At 43.3% G+C, this 13,892-nt stretch overlaps 1 protein-coding gene across 1 annotated transcript in view; it reads left to right on the top strand.

Annotated features, from left to right (window-relative positions):
* Positions 1-1,061: 1,061 nt before the first annotated feature.
* ETV4 (ETS variant transcription factor 4) overlaps positions 1,062-13,892 on the top strand; it is a 45,280-nt gene continuing 32,449 nt past the window's right edge. The window contains exons 1-4 of the mRNA XM_040437173.1: positions 1,062-1,275; positions 2,223-2,314; positions 2,505-2,595; positions 3,582-3,629. Of these exons, the coding sequence (XP_040293107.1) occupies positions 2,258-2,314; positions 2,505-2,595; positions 3,582-3,629 (196 nt within the window). The 5' untranslated portion in view covers positions 1,062-1,275; positions 2,223-2,257. The remainder of the gene's footprint in view (positions 1,276-2,222; positions 2,315-2,504; positions 2,596-3,581; positions 3,630-13,892) is intronic.

Here is a 13,892-nt window from a genome sequence, read left to right as displayed (position 1 = left end):
GCTCAGAGCACTGATCCGGAGCAGCTTGGAGAAAAAGGCCTCACAGTCTCCTACACTCCTTCTGCCCGGCCAAGCCAGCCAGCACCCCTGAGTCTTCAGAACTGTAAGTGGGGGGGGGGGGGGGGGGTGTCACACACACACACTTAAAATTTAAAGATATAAATAAGGCTACTTTCACACTAGCGTTCAGAACGGATCCGTCTGCATTATAGTTTGAAAAAAAAAACTAAGTCTGAAAGTTGTTCAGACGGATCCGTCCAGACTTTACATTGAAAGTCAATGGGGGACGGATCCGTTTGAAGATTGAGCCATATGGTGTCATCTTCAAGCGGATCCGTCCCCATTGACTTCCACTGTAAGTCTGGACGGATCCACTTGCTGAGCGGAGGCTGAACGCTGCCAGACTGATGCATTCTGAGCGGATCCGCGTCCACTCAGAATGCATTGGGGCTGTACGGATGCGTTCGGGGCCGCTTGTGAGACCCTTCAAACGGAGCTCACGAGCGGACACCCGAACGCAGGTGTGAAAGTAGCCTAACTTGCAGTTTACTGAATAAGAATATACCCGGCGAGCAAAAATGCTGTCCCCCCCCCCCAGATTTTTGGGGGTTCCTACACCCATGGCCACGGCCCAGGTCTGCGACTCACTACACCCTGTACATGGGGTTATAACCTCCTGTCAGAGAACGGCTCTCCACAGGGGTCTGTCAGCCCTAAAAGCATGAAGGTAAGTGGACCTCCCTTTCACAGTGGGCAGTGCCTGTAGCATGTACATGGACGTTGTGCTCCACAGGTTGTTGACATGAGGGGAAGCATGGAGCCCCACAGATCCCTGCGCTCCCTCCTCCTCCTCCCGCCATGAATGAAGTCCGCTCTGTTCTCCGATTTATGAATGAGTGCCAGAGTTCTGAATGGAACTCGGAGCAGCTCCGCCCCTGATTGGCTGGCCGTTCCCTCCCCTACTTCCATTGGCTGGGCGGGGCCGGCGCCGAGCGCGCTGATTGGCTCCCTTCGCTCAGGCTGGCTTTCATTCACAAAAAAACTCAATGAAACAAAAGAAGAGAAGGGGAAATGTGAGACCATGAAAGAGGAAACTCACCAATCGCGGCCTCCCCTGGGCAAACAACTGTCTGAGCTGCGAGAAAAACAAGTCCTTTCAAATCAGCACTTTAAATCTGGGGCTGCAGGGCTCCCTTCCCTCCCCTCTCTGCCGATCCCTCTCCTGCAAAGCGAATCGCAGCCACCGAGACTTCCTGCAGCTGCTAGAGCACCGAGGTGAGGGATCCGAGCGCGTACAGCGATCTGCTGGGTGTAAAGGGAGGAGGATCGCGCGGAGCACACCCTGGGCAGCCATGGGCAGTGGATCCTGGCGCCTGTGGCAGCCATGAGAGCTCCTGGCATCTCGGGCACTTCTGGCGGCGGGCTGAGCCGATCTCTTGGAGCGGAGTTTCCCTCGGTAGTGGTGGGGGGGGTTGCATCCTCCATATGTTCTTGTTGGGACAGAGCAGCATGGCTTCTGGAGGGCTGGAAACCAGTAAAGGCAAACTGGTTGTGCTGGGAGTTGACAAGGCCGGGTACAGACGCTGCGATCTTTACTGGTGGCGATAATCAGCGGGTTGACGTTTTATTGGAAAACTTTTGACGTTTTTAAATCTTTTTTTTTTTTGTGCAATTTTATTAAACTCAATAAAAAAAAAAAAATGCATAAAAAAAAAAGCTTTTTATACTTAAAGGAAAAATGTTACACTTTTCCTAGGGGAAAAAACAAGTAACGCGGCCCACTCTGAGGCGTGAGACAGCGCCACCGTATCTAAAACAATTTTGGAAAACTGTTTTGTGGCAGTAATAAAAAAATCTCAAAATAAAAACATGAGATGGTGTATAGGTTTATAAAGTGACATCACAAATCCTAAAGATTCTCTGTAGGCAGGACCTTTGCTGCCCCCGGGCCCTGGATGTCCTGCAGGCTTCGGCCGGGGCTTATACATTGCCAGAATTTAGTTTCGGACCTGGTCTCTGTGTATATATAATATATATATACTGTCCTATTGGTTTAAATCCATGGCTAATTGGCCACAGCTTTTCTTGACTAGACACCCCACTCCCCCTCTCCTCCCCCCCCCCCCTCCTGTGTGCATTTTTGTGAATGGGTCTCATTATGTATGCATGTTTGTGCTCTCCATTCATGCGCCCCCCCCCCCTCCTCTTTCCTGTCCTTGCAGACTGCTGATCCTCCATGACAACACACAGTTAACAAATGGACCATAGGATGAGAGGTTACCTGGATCAGCAAGTGCCTTATACCCTGACAAATGTGAGTCTTCAGCTCTTCTCCTCCTCCTCCTCCTGTCTACTTGCTCCAACTTTCCCTGTAATGGTCACCACCAGATCTTCTTCCTTCCTCTCCTGATTGCTTATGCAACCTCGCCTTGCTGCGATCCGCATTACTTTTAATTTGACGCTCAGATTTTATTTATTTTTTTCCCTCCCAATATTTCGAGTAGAACCCTCAAGGTAATGGAGACGTAGACCGATACTGTATGGCCGGCAGGAGAAAATTCATGGATGCAGATCTCCCGCCCCAAGAATCTGAAGGTAACGTCAACATTTACCTTTTTGTCAAGGGCACAAAGGAGGGGGGGGGGGGGCAAATATTTGCTTTTCTACGGACACGTTGTCAGCGTGAATTTACCTTTCCCGATCCACAATCAATGTTGTTTTGTTATTGTTATGTTATATTGTTTAGTATTTTTATGTGCTTCATGGATTTGTATCGTTCTGGTAGAAAACGCTCCTCTCCTAGTAAATGCATTGCGCCACATAGGGTGACGAGGACCTTAATGTCCCACATTTCTAGACCGCAGAGCTTTCGGTGGGCACATGATGGGGGAACGTTCATCCGATGTTTTATATGTTTTGTGGCGTGAAAATGACTCAAATCATGTCGCACGTGCTTGGTCGGTGTGACATTGTGTGGCTTGTGCCGCCCTGCGCCACTTTCAGTATTGGGGTGAAAATTGGATCACTTTTTTTGGACGTCTTTTTAAAGTGTTTTACAAAAGTCGTCTCTCCGCGCCCCGGGAACCCCAAAGGGCACTTCCGCTGAAATAGGCTTGGCTCTAATGCACTTGCGCCAAATTTATGCCAATTTCACTCATTTGGAGCAGGTGCGCTAGAAACTCCAAGCAAAAAAAAAAAAAAAAACAACTAACCTACAATGATGATTGATATTTATCAGATCAGGGTGTGTCATTGACCAAAATGGTGTCGTCTGTGGTTTTCCCACGCTGACGCTTACTCCATGACAAAGTCGGCTCTGCTGCATCTGCGGACGTGGGATAAGCATCCTGTGATCCCATGCACGCTATAGGTGCGCCGTGTGCGAACTCTAAAACCTGGTCTCGATAAGGGTAGACTTCGCTGCATGGTATATAGAATTTGAGGTTTCCTGTGGGCGATGAGATTTGCATTAACCCCTTATAGGGAACGTATATTGGCATCCAACAGTCTACGGCTGAAGGGAGTGTCTGTGTTCAGATGTAAGCCGGATCCTGCATTCACACTCTTCCTCTCCCTTTCAGATCTCTTTCAGGATTTAAGCCAATTCCAAGAAACCTGGTTAACAGAAGGTAAGTCCCCATTATTCTTCCACGGTCGGCACATCTGTATTTATTCCCCCCCTCCCCTATATTTATTCTAGCCGCTCCACAGATGAGCGCTATTTTTCTTTTCTGCCAACGTTTTGGGACTTGTTTAACTTCGGGATTATGAATAAAACAATTGTGCTGTGTATTTGCTTATGAATAGGATCTGGCTCCGGGCCCATACTCCTCCCCCCCCCCCCCCACACATCCCAAGCTTTCCCCGTTTTTTTTTTTTTAAGTTTCTTTTTTTTTTTTAAGTCTTACATGGTTGATACTGGTCATGCAAGAGTTAAGACTGTCATTTGTCGGAGCGTTCGCCTTGTGTTGGTCTTCTCTATGCTTTTTTGCTTTGAATCGCTTTCTGCCATTTTTTTATTTTTTTTTCCAAACATGAGTTTGAAAGGAAAAGCAATTCCTCGGGGTCTAATTAGACGGAGAGCAAATGGAATTGTAGATGGAGATTGTTCTGCCGTCTACACGAGCTCGGAAGTCGTGATCATTTATTAATCTCGCACCCACCTATCCTGCAATGTTTGAGGAAGAAAATAGCGCAGCAGTCGGTATAGACTTTGGACTTTGAGGCGTAGGAGCTTACAGTCTAGAGCATCTTTGTCACACGTATTGGAGCGGACAAGTTTACGTTCCGGATCATAAGTTGTATTGTAGAGGGGGTATTCGCACTGCTGTAGTGTGATCGTTGGGGCTCATGCACACAAACGTATCTTGTCTGTGTCAGTTTCGTTGTTTGACAGTTTTTTTGCGCACTGAGTAATTTCAGGTCTTTTTGTGGCCCCATTGAAGTGAATAGTTCCGCATGCGGGCAGCAACAAAACCCGGAAATGACATATATCTCTCTGTTCCGCAAAAAAAGGACAAGGATAGGACTGTTCTATCAGGGGCCAGCTGTTCCGTTCCGCAAAATACGGAATGCACGATGTCATCTGTATTTTTTGCAGATCCGTTTTTTGCGGACCGCAAAAGACATACGGTCGTGTACATGAGCCCTTACTTTGGATGTAATTTACTTGCATAGGGGCTACTTGGTTCAGGAATGGAAACTATCGCTGATTTAGGCCTCTTGCACACGAATGTATTTTTATTTCCGTTTGCGGTCCGTATGCTGAACCATTAATTTCAATGGTTCCGCAAAAAAAAAACGGAATGTACTCAGTGTGCATTCCGTTTCCGTATTTCCTCATATCCGTTCCGCTAAAAGATAGAACTTTTCCTATTATTGTCCGCATAACGGAATGCACACGGACGTTCCTCAAAATACGGAATGCACACGGACGTCATCCGTATATTTTGCGGATCCGTTATTTGCGGACCACAAAATGCATACGGTCGTGTGCATGAGGCCTTAGAGAGTAATGGAACATAGAAGCTGACAATCTAGAGGATAGTGCTACATACAGGTTCACCTTAGTGGTGCATAGGAGCTTACAATCTAGAGCAGGGATGGCCAACCTGCGGCTCTCCAGCTGCTGTAAAACTACAACTCCCACCATGCCCTGCTGTAGGTTGATAGCTGTAGGCAGTGTGGGCATGCTGGGAGTTGTAGTTTTGCAACAACTGGAGGGCCTCAGGTTGGCCATCGCTGATCTAGAGCAGTGTTTCCCAACCAGTATGCCTCCAGCTGTTGCAAAACTACAACTCCCCGCATGCCCGCACAGCCAAAGGCTCTCCGGGCATGCTGGGAGTTGTAGTTTTGCAACAGCTGGAGGCATACTGGTTGGGAAACACTGATCTAGAGGATAGTGCTACATCTAGGCTTAGGATCCATTCACACGTCCGTTGTTTCTTTCCTGATCTGTTCCGTTTTTTGCGGAACAGATCTGGACCCATTCATTTTCAATGGGTCCTGAAAAAAAAATCAGACATTGAGCTGTCCGTTTTTTTTCAGGACCCATTGAAAATGAATGGGTCCAGATCTGGACCAGATCTGTTCCGCAAAAAACGGAACAGATCAGGAAAGAAACAACGGACGTGTGAATAGACCCTTACTGTCTATATAGTGGTGCATCGGAGCTTACAATCTATAGTGCTATCTAGAGGCATACAGTCTACATAGTAGTCTATAGGAACTTACAATCTTGAGCAGGTATTGGCAACCTCCGGCAATCCAGCTGTTCTGAGACTACAACTCCAAGAATCCTCTTTTCATTTCTATGGGAGTTACAAGAACAGCTGAGTACGTGTGCATGCTGGGAGTTATAGTTTCACAGCAGCTGGAGTTTAGGAGGTTGCTGATCCCTGATCTATACAGGTTCACCTTTGACATAGCGGTGCATAGGAGCTTCCAATCTATAGTGCTACATACAGGCTTACTATCTACATGGTGATGCATAGGAGCTTACAATCTATAGTGCCACATACAGGCTTACTATCTACACGGTGGTGCGTAGGAGCTTACAATCTATAGTGCTACATACAGGCTTACTATCTACATGGTGATGCATAGGAGCTTACAATCTATAGTGCTACATACAGGCTTACTATCTACATGGCGGTGCATAGGAGCTTACAATCTATAGTGCTACATACAGGCTTACAATCTATAGTGCTACATACAGGCTTCCTATCTACATGGTGATGCATAGGAGCTTACCATCTGCAGTTGCTTTGTTATCATTTCTATTCCTATCTGTAATTGTGCAGCAATAGTTAATCTAGGTAGATTTCATTATTCTTTTTTTTGCATGTAATCTTCTCGATAAGCTGCATGAACACTTGATGTCGATAGCCAGTTGTTTTTTCCAGCAGTTATATATCGGACTCTTGACAGTTTTCCTATTGTAAATGAATTTTTGATGTCCTTATGACGACAATTAGACAATAACATATGGTGCCCATTAGCACAGGAAATGACCATGAGGGTTCCATGCCTATAGCAAATTAATGCTGGAGCGATGCAATGTGGGCTGTGGCGCGGAGGAGGTTGCGGCTGCCTTACTGTTGGTGCATTGATCACCGTTGTCTATAAAGGTTTTGTATTTCTATGCACTGGGTAAAAATGTTGCCTCCTTAAGTGCCTTCTATGCTGTGGGCCGCATGTTCGCTGGTGACATAAGGTTAAACTATCTCACTTTTTGCTGTAGATTCTGATAAAGATTTGATCTTCCCATTCCTCGTCGAGGTAGAGCCTGGCATTGTATATGGTTTCACTGAGTAGCATCCATTAAGGGTATCCTCCTATTGTTATGCAGCCATTAGGATCACGTGTTATTAGGTTTTTAAAAAACGTACTGGATTGTCGTCGTCGTGTATCACCACTTTGTACAAATGCTATGGCCTTCACGGAGGTAAATGCCCGACACGGCTCTGCTACATCTGGTTTGACCACTTGACTTCGTGCCACAGAGGACATTTTCAGCCTGAGATATGTAATCCATTCTTGGCACGTCAGCTCCTAGCAGGCATATATGCTCTTCCACCAAGCAATGATACCGGGAGATGTTAGTAGCTACCTGAATCTGACTCCATGACCTCAAAGATAATACAATCCACTTTCATATTTCCATTACCACTTTCTATTTATTTGCTGGGATATCTATTGAGACCAGCAACCGAGTTTGTCAACTTGATGGACCATGATCCCAACCACGGGTGGTGGATGGCAACGGATAATATTAGATGAAAAACTGTTGTTGATTCTTTTCATCCAGATTGTAACGTAGAGTGGTGTTAATCGGATGTGGATCCAGTATATCAAAATGGCCAAAATACTGTCCACAGTTCAGAAGCCACTATTGAAGATTTGAAACATTTGGTAGAAGTAAGAGCCAGCAGGGAATACGACAAAGTAAACCAGTAATGTGTGGTCAGAACAGTTCTGTCAGAGTATACCAATTTGACTTTTTAAGGGCCCCAGCAATAAGAACTTTTATAGGCCTCAACAGAAAACGAGCCAGTGTGTTGGGTACTGGTGGCCAATGTCTGAGAACGTTGGCTACTTGTGATTGTCCAGCCTGGTAGTACATTATGGATTTCATTATGCAGCTCATAGCACTTACAAGGGCCCTATTGTGGTGAATACCTCTATTTCTACTGTGGGATCTAATTGCCCTAAGAGAGCTCAAATGAATTCACTAAACCTATGGATCCTTAGCTGTATAATGTCATACTAGTCAAGGCTTCTTGGTAATATTTGCAGTTTGCCTCTCAATTCTGCTATAGGTGATGGGAAGATCTGGGGGCACCTAAATATGTTGTCCAGTGTAAAAAATATGTATGCCTCCCCCACCTATATCGGCCAAGGTTCCCAAGATCAACTAAGAGAACGTCTTGTGATTAGGACTTATGTCCCTGAAAAGCTTTTTAACGTTACTTGTTTCCGGAGAATAGATAATTGTGCTAGAAATAATAAAGTCCCTACTGGTTAGAGAAAAAAAATAAAATAAAATATATATATATATATATATATATTTTTTTTTTTTATATCCCTATACGTTTGTTCCTAAATCTGGCAGGTTTAAACGCGTTCATCTGGGTCGATTCAAAGACAGAATGTGGGGCTCTGTCCGGCAAATAAAGGAACCCTGGAAAAGGGTATAGAATCGTAAAAAATAGCTCTTGGTCAGTGTCCAGCTGTCCTGGCCTCTGGATTAATGCATCCGAGCTCTTTGTCCTTCCAATAACCACTTAAAACCTGTAGCCACTTTTTGTTTTCCATGAAGAGGTTAAAAAGACTTAATGAAGATTCAGGTCTAATGATTCTTGCGTTGAAACAATTGGTTCTGTCATATATGAGCATTTCAGTACCGTTGCTGGGGTGTCATCCAGCCAGACACCGGGTTGTCCATTCTAATGCAGGTGACCGTGCAGGTCTCTCCCTGAACCACTTAGAATAATGGATAAGTTAAGAAGTGAGGTTTGGCACTGCAAGTCCCTAAGCATAGGGACATGAGCCTCCTGCGCCTTCCTCAAAGGACCCATTCTGATGCCACAGACACTATGCTCTTTAATATTGGCATCCCAAAATCGCTTAGAGCCCCTGTCTCCATCTGGTTTGATATCACTGGTAGGTTTTTCTATTGCTTTGTATCATCTGTTGCTTTTGATGTGATTTTGTGTATAGTCTTGTGTTCTGAGGACATGTAGCATATTGATGTTTTATCAAGGTGGGTGATTATTTTACAGCATTGCTTCACATTGGGGTTACCTGGAGTCCTTTTGCACGAGCCAATTTTAGGGACTGAGCAGAGCCCAATTGCGTGGTTATACGGTACTTAACCTATTAGGTGTATTTGTGTTTAGTGACGGTGTTTGTCTACTGATTGACATTTTAGTGTCATTAGTAGATTGAAATATTTCCAGCACTGCAGCATTTTTTTTGTTCGTCTTTAGGTCTGATGATCACGAGGGGGATTTGGTTCTTAATTTTGTCTATTGATAAGAATTGTTGTATAAGGCTACAATTTAATGTGATCATTTTGCTAAAATATATATATATATATATATATATATATATATATATTTTTTTTATATTATATGAATAGGCACTTTTTTCTTATTTTAGCTTCATAGCTTATATAACCGGTTATACAAGAGTCTTGTGGCTTTTTTTTTTTTTGTACTATTAGTAATAATGTGTTTTCCATTATCTATGCTCTCTTGACCTTCTAGGATGTATTGCCTTATAGACTATGCTTTCTTTATGACTCGAGGTGTGAAAGGAAATGTAATAAACTCTTGATGGTGTACAAGTTTGCGTGTCAACATATAGTCTACTCATTCCATCAAATTTGTATGAGTTTTGCACATGATATGTCTTCAGGAATAGGGCTTCATATTGTTTATGATCTACGTGGTTCCTACAGGATGCATAGCTTGCACTTATATCCACAGGTTATACTTCTGTCTTGCTGTGTTCATCGACATGGACAAGAAAGCAGAGATTGCTTTACACTCCACCCTAATAAGCCTGTAGGAAGATGGCATATGCCACAGCTTGCCTTACAGTCTCCTTATTTTTTTCCCATTGCTAGTGTCAAAATCCTTAAGATGGTAGAACAAGAGAACTTAGAACTGGTACTAGCATTCTCATTGTGTTTTATAAATCCAGATCTAGGTGGCCATACATAGTGGACACTTTGAGCATCAAGTTAACAAAAGGTTTTTTTTTGTGCTCCATTGGCATTTAAGCTATTATATTCCATTGTGGTAATGTAAAACTTCTAATAACAAGTCCTGCTCTACCAGTTTCTTGCAGAGGTCTGTAAAAGACCATGTCACCACAAATGAACAGGTTTAACCAAATGTCCCTCATCATTAATAAGACCCATCGACCAGAAACCTGGTATTGGGATATGGTGGTGCTTGCTTGAGTTTTCAGTCTGAGTTGGATAGCTCTAGAACACAAGTGCACAACCTTTTCTTGGTCTAAGGGCCACACTGTCAGGGGCGGTAATGGTTTTCTCATCTGATACACTAATAGCATATCAACAATATATGCCTTAAATATCTGATAAATGGTTGTGCTACTCTTGCCTGTCCAAAGTATGGTCTGCTTCTCCCCCGTTTGGCACACCAGAGACAAGGTGCCCGTGTATGTGGGAAGCGATCTCCACTCTGGATTGAGAGTTATGGGAACGGATGAGCATTTCAGTGTCTGAGCCCTAATGGTTGAGTACCACACAAGTTATTGTGGCCCCCAGGTTGAACACCCCTGCACTTGAGTATTGGCAAAGTTGGATCATGTTCTGGACATATTGACCTACAAAATGTTAGGCTCCAGTTCCACTACCTTCCCAAAATGGGGCTTAATTTGAAAATCCAGTCGGGACCCTCTGTGATGTAGGGCAAGTAGAGTTTAATGGCTATAGATGTGATTGACAATCACAGAAACCGCTCAGATGTAACAACTCTTGTTAACTATTTCAATGTCTCCCAACGTTTTTTAAGCATTTGGTGTTTAATTGGAGTCTTTGAAGTTCCAGTTCAGAAAATCTTCATTTGCAAGTGTCAGAAGAGATATTGGAAGTGGCAGAATGTTGATTTAAGATTGGTCTTATCTTCTTAGAGATCTGTATTACCCTTGCTGACAGGAGCACGTGATAGGCAATGTTATTATGTTGCTAGGATACCAATTTATAATGGGTATATACAGTATGTAGCATCAGGGTTGAGGATCAAGGTGAACTGCATGGGGGCAGATTGCAGCTCTGATCTGTCTTGCCTGTTATGCTTTGTCTCTTCATGTATCATTAACTGGTGGAGTCACTAAGTTTTTCTATAGGATAATAGAATGGTAGAAAGGTTTGTCTTCAACCAGATGGGCCCGACTCCTGAGGATTAGGCAACCCACATGTCCCATGTAGATATTATGACCCAGTGGTGGTTCTGTCACTCACGGCCACTCCACTGAGATTTTGATGTTTGTCCAATAGATCAGCCGAAGGTCTGGCATTCTGTCACTTGTCTGTAGGCCTAGAAATGTGACCATCAGCCCCTATCTTGAGTGAGATTCATTATAAGTATGGTTATGTATATTTATACAGTATTTTGTCAGGTGTTCTTTGCACTTAGTTGAGCCCCAAAGCTCAAATGTGTAAACTTTTCATTATTCATATTTTATATTAAATGGATGTAGAAGAACACAAATATATCAGGTAGTCCCTCCTTGTACGTGTAGAGATTCTGATTATAAGTCGATGTATAAGGTCAAAGCAAATGATGCAATTTGCAAATGGAAAGACAATCTGTGGTGAGCCTATACTTCCAGGACTGTTTATAATCTATAGCGTTTATGCCTTATTTATCATGTGTTTATGATAGCTACAGAATTACCATAGACTTTGTCCGTCATTAGATTAGCTGTTGTGCTGATTTGCACTTGCCCTTTGATCTGCTTTCTCTAGACCATTTGGTTGGGCCTTCAGACCACGTAGAATCTTGAGCAAACCCTTTAGGACTGTAGTGGAGGTCTGGGCTACAGAGAACAGGAAGAACTAGGTGATGAAGGCACAATAGCACACTAACTCCTCGGGTCTGCGAGTGACATTCCCTTTGATGTGCTAATAATTGTGCTTAGCCAACCTTACTTCCTTGGCTTCCCCCTCCTAACATTATTGCATTTGTGGGTGATCAGGGTTTGATTTGGTTAATAGTGAAAGTGGGTAAATTATTATATGTGATCAGTGACCTGAAGCTTGTTTAGGTGTACACATCCTGAATTGCAACATCTTATGATGGAGAACCCAACTACATAGGGTTAATCTTGTTACCCATGGACAATGAAACCTGGCCTCTATTCTCTGACTTTAGGTTTTGACCTTTAGTGTAGATGCACAGTGGCTCAGTGGTTAGCACTGGGGTCTAGGTTCGAAGAGGACCAAGGACAATATCTGCATGGCGTTTGGAGGAAACCCACGCAAACACGTGGAGAACATACAAAGACATACTGATAAGGAATTTAGATTGTGAGCTCCATTGGAGACAGTGGGTGATGATGATGTTTGTAAAGCGCCTTCGGCTCTCAGGGCGTGCTGGGAGTTGTAGTTTTGCGACATCTGGGGAACACCAGGTAGGCGGCCACATGTCTACATGGTTGGAGAGGATCCTTAACCACTGTAGCCTGCTGATATTTCTGTTATACAAATTATTCATGAAATCTGGAGTATATATTTTTTTTAAATTTACTTTATGCCGTTCCTTAGTTTATTCGTACATTAAGAGAAATAACAGATTACTGGATGTTATTCTTTGGATCAGTTTTTTTTTTCTCTACATAGTCCAATCAGTGCTGCCAGTGCCAGAATGTAGGGACACATCCCTTTTGAGGGAAAGGGAAATGGTAACACCCAGTTTGTTTGTTCATAAATATTCAGGATGAATATCCGAGCATCTGTACAGAGCTATAAAAAAGATGCTTCAGAATTATTACATAGGGAATGCATGTGTTTACTAAAACTGAAGAGGCAACAGGTCCTTTTTAAAGTGAAGTCCCACTTTTGGTCAAGTCTTCCCATTCTATAAAGCGGTAAAATGATATATAGTTACTGCCAAACCTTATGGACCTGGTGGATGGAAGGAGAATTTGATCTGATTGTTGCTGATATGCTACTTTATGGTCGGCTACAAATTTCCTCTGCAGATTGACCTGTAGATGGCTTATTGGAGCTAATTAAAGGTCAGTTTTGTACACAGGAGTGGTAAATTGACAGCACAGATTTTCCAACCTAAACTGAATTGCCCTAAGGGTGCATTTGCATTTTTTTTTAGCTCCATTAAAATGTATGGGTCCCCATCCAATTTCAAAAAAATGGTTTTGTGAATGGGGCCTTAGTGATCTTCCAGGATCTTGTTATTGATGGCCTATCCTCAAGATAGGTCATAATTATCTAGTTGGCGGAGGTCCAACAACTCACACGTTAGGTCATCAGCTGTTTCAGAGTTGCTCTGCTGGAAGTCTGCACTGGAACGGACAGCTCCATCCATTGTGTGGTGGACGGCGCAGGTTACTGCAGGGTTACTCCCATTGAAGTCAGTGGTAGCAGTGCTGCCGCCACACAATGGATAGCCCTATTGCGCTGGAGCTACACTGAAACAGTTGATCGTTAGGGGGGCAGGTTGTCTGATACCCAAAGATCAGATAGACCATCAATAAAATAATCCTGGAAAAGCTCTTTAAAGATTGTTTGGAGATTAGGACAAAAAAATGTGATTCAGCCATTTTAAGAGATTAATATATTTGACAAAATGTCCGCCAAGAAAGAAATGACGCCTATGCTTTAGCACATGTGTATGAAGATGTGGTGTGTTGCAATCCTAATTTTACTATATGTGGGACCCTGGTTTTCTTCAAACATTGCCATATTTTTAGGAGATAATTTCTAATCTGATTTAGTGAAGTCTGTATTTTCTTAGTTAATTTTTGGTATCCTTTTTTTGATGCTCTTTTGTTGGTGTCGGTGTTTTTTACATTGTGTATGAATGTTTCCTTTTTACAGTTTTTTCTCTTGAAAGCTGAGCTAAAATGGAAATGCCTACATGTTTGTGGTTACTTGCTGGCAGCGGCCCTAACTCCGTATTCTGAGTTCTGACTGTTTTTTATGTAATTATACCCTGGCACAGGCCGGTTTAGCTCCTCAGATTGCATCATCCTGCCTCTAAACAGAAGAGTGCTTCAAATGTAAAGTCCCATGTCTTATTTTATGAACCAGGGAATCCCATAACAAACTTCTTTTATGATTCCCTATCAGGTGACCTATTCTCAGGATAGGCTATCAATATATGATGATTGCGGGT

This window comes from Bufo bufo, chromosome 6 (genome assembly GCF_905171765.1).
Source record: "Bufo bufo chromosome 6, aBufBuf1.1, whole genome shotgun sequence".
NCBI lineage: Eukaryota > Metazoa > Chordata > Amphibia > Anura > Bufonidae > Bufo > Bufo bufo.
This window is presented reverse-complemented; position numbering and strand designations above follow the sequence as displayed.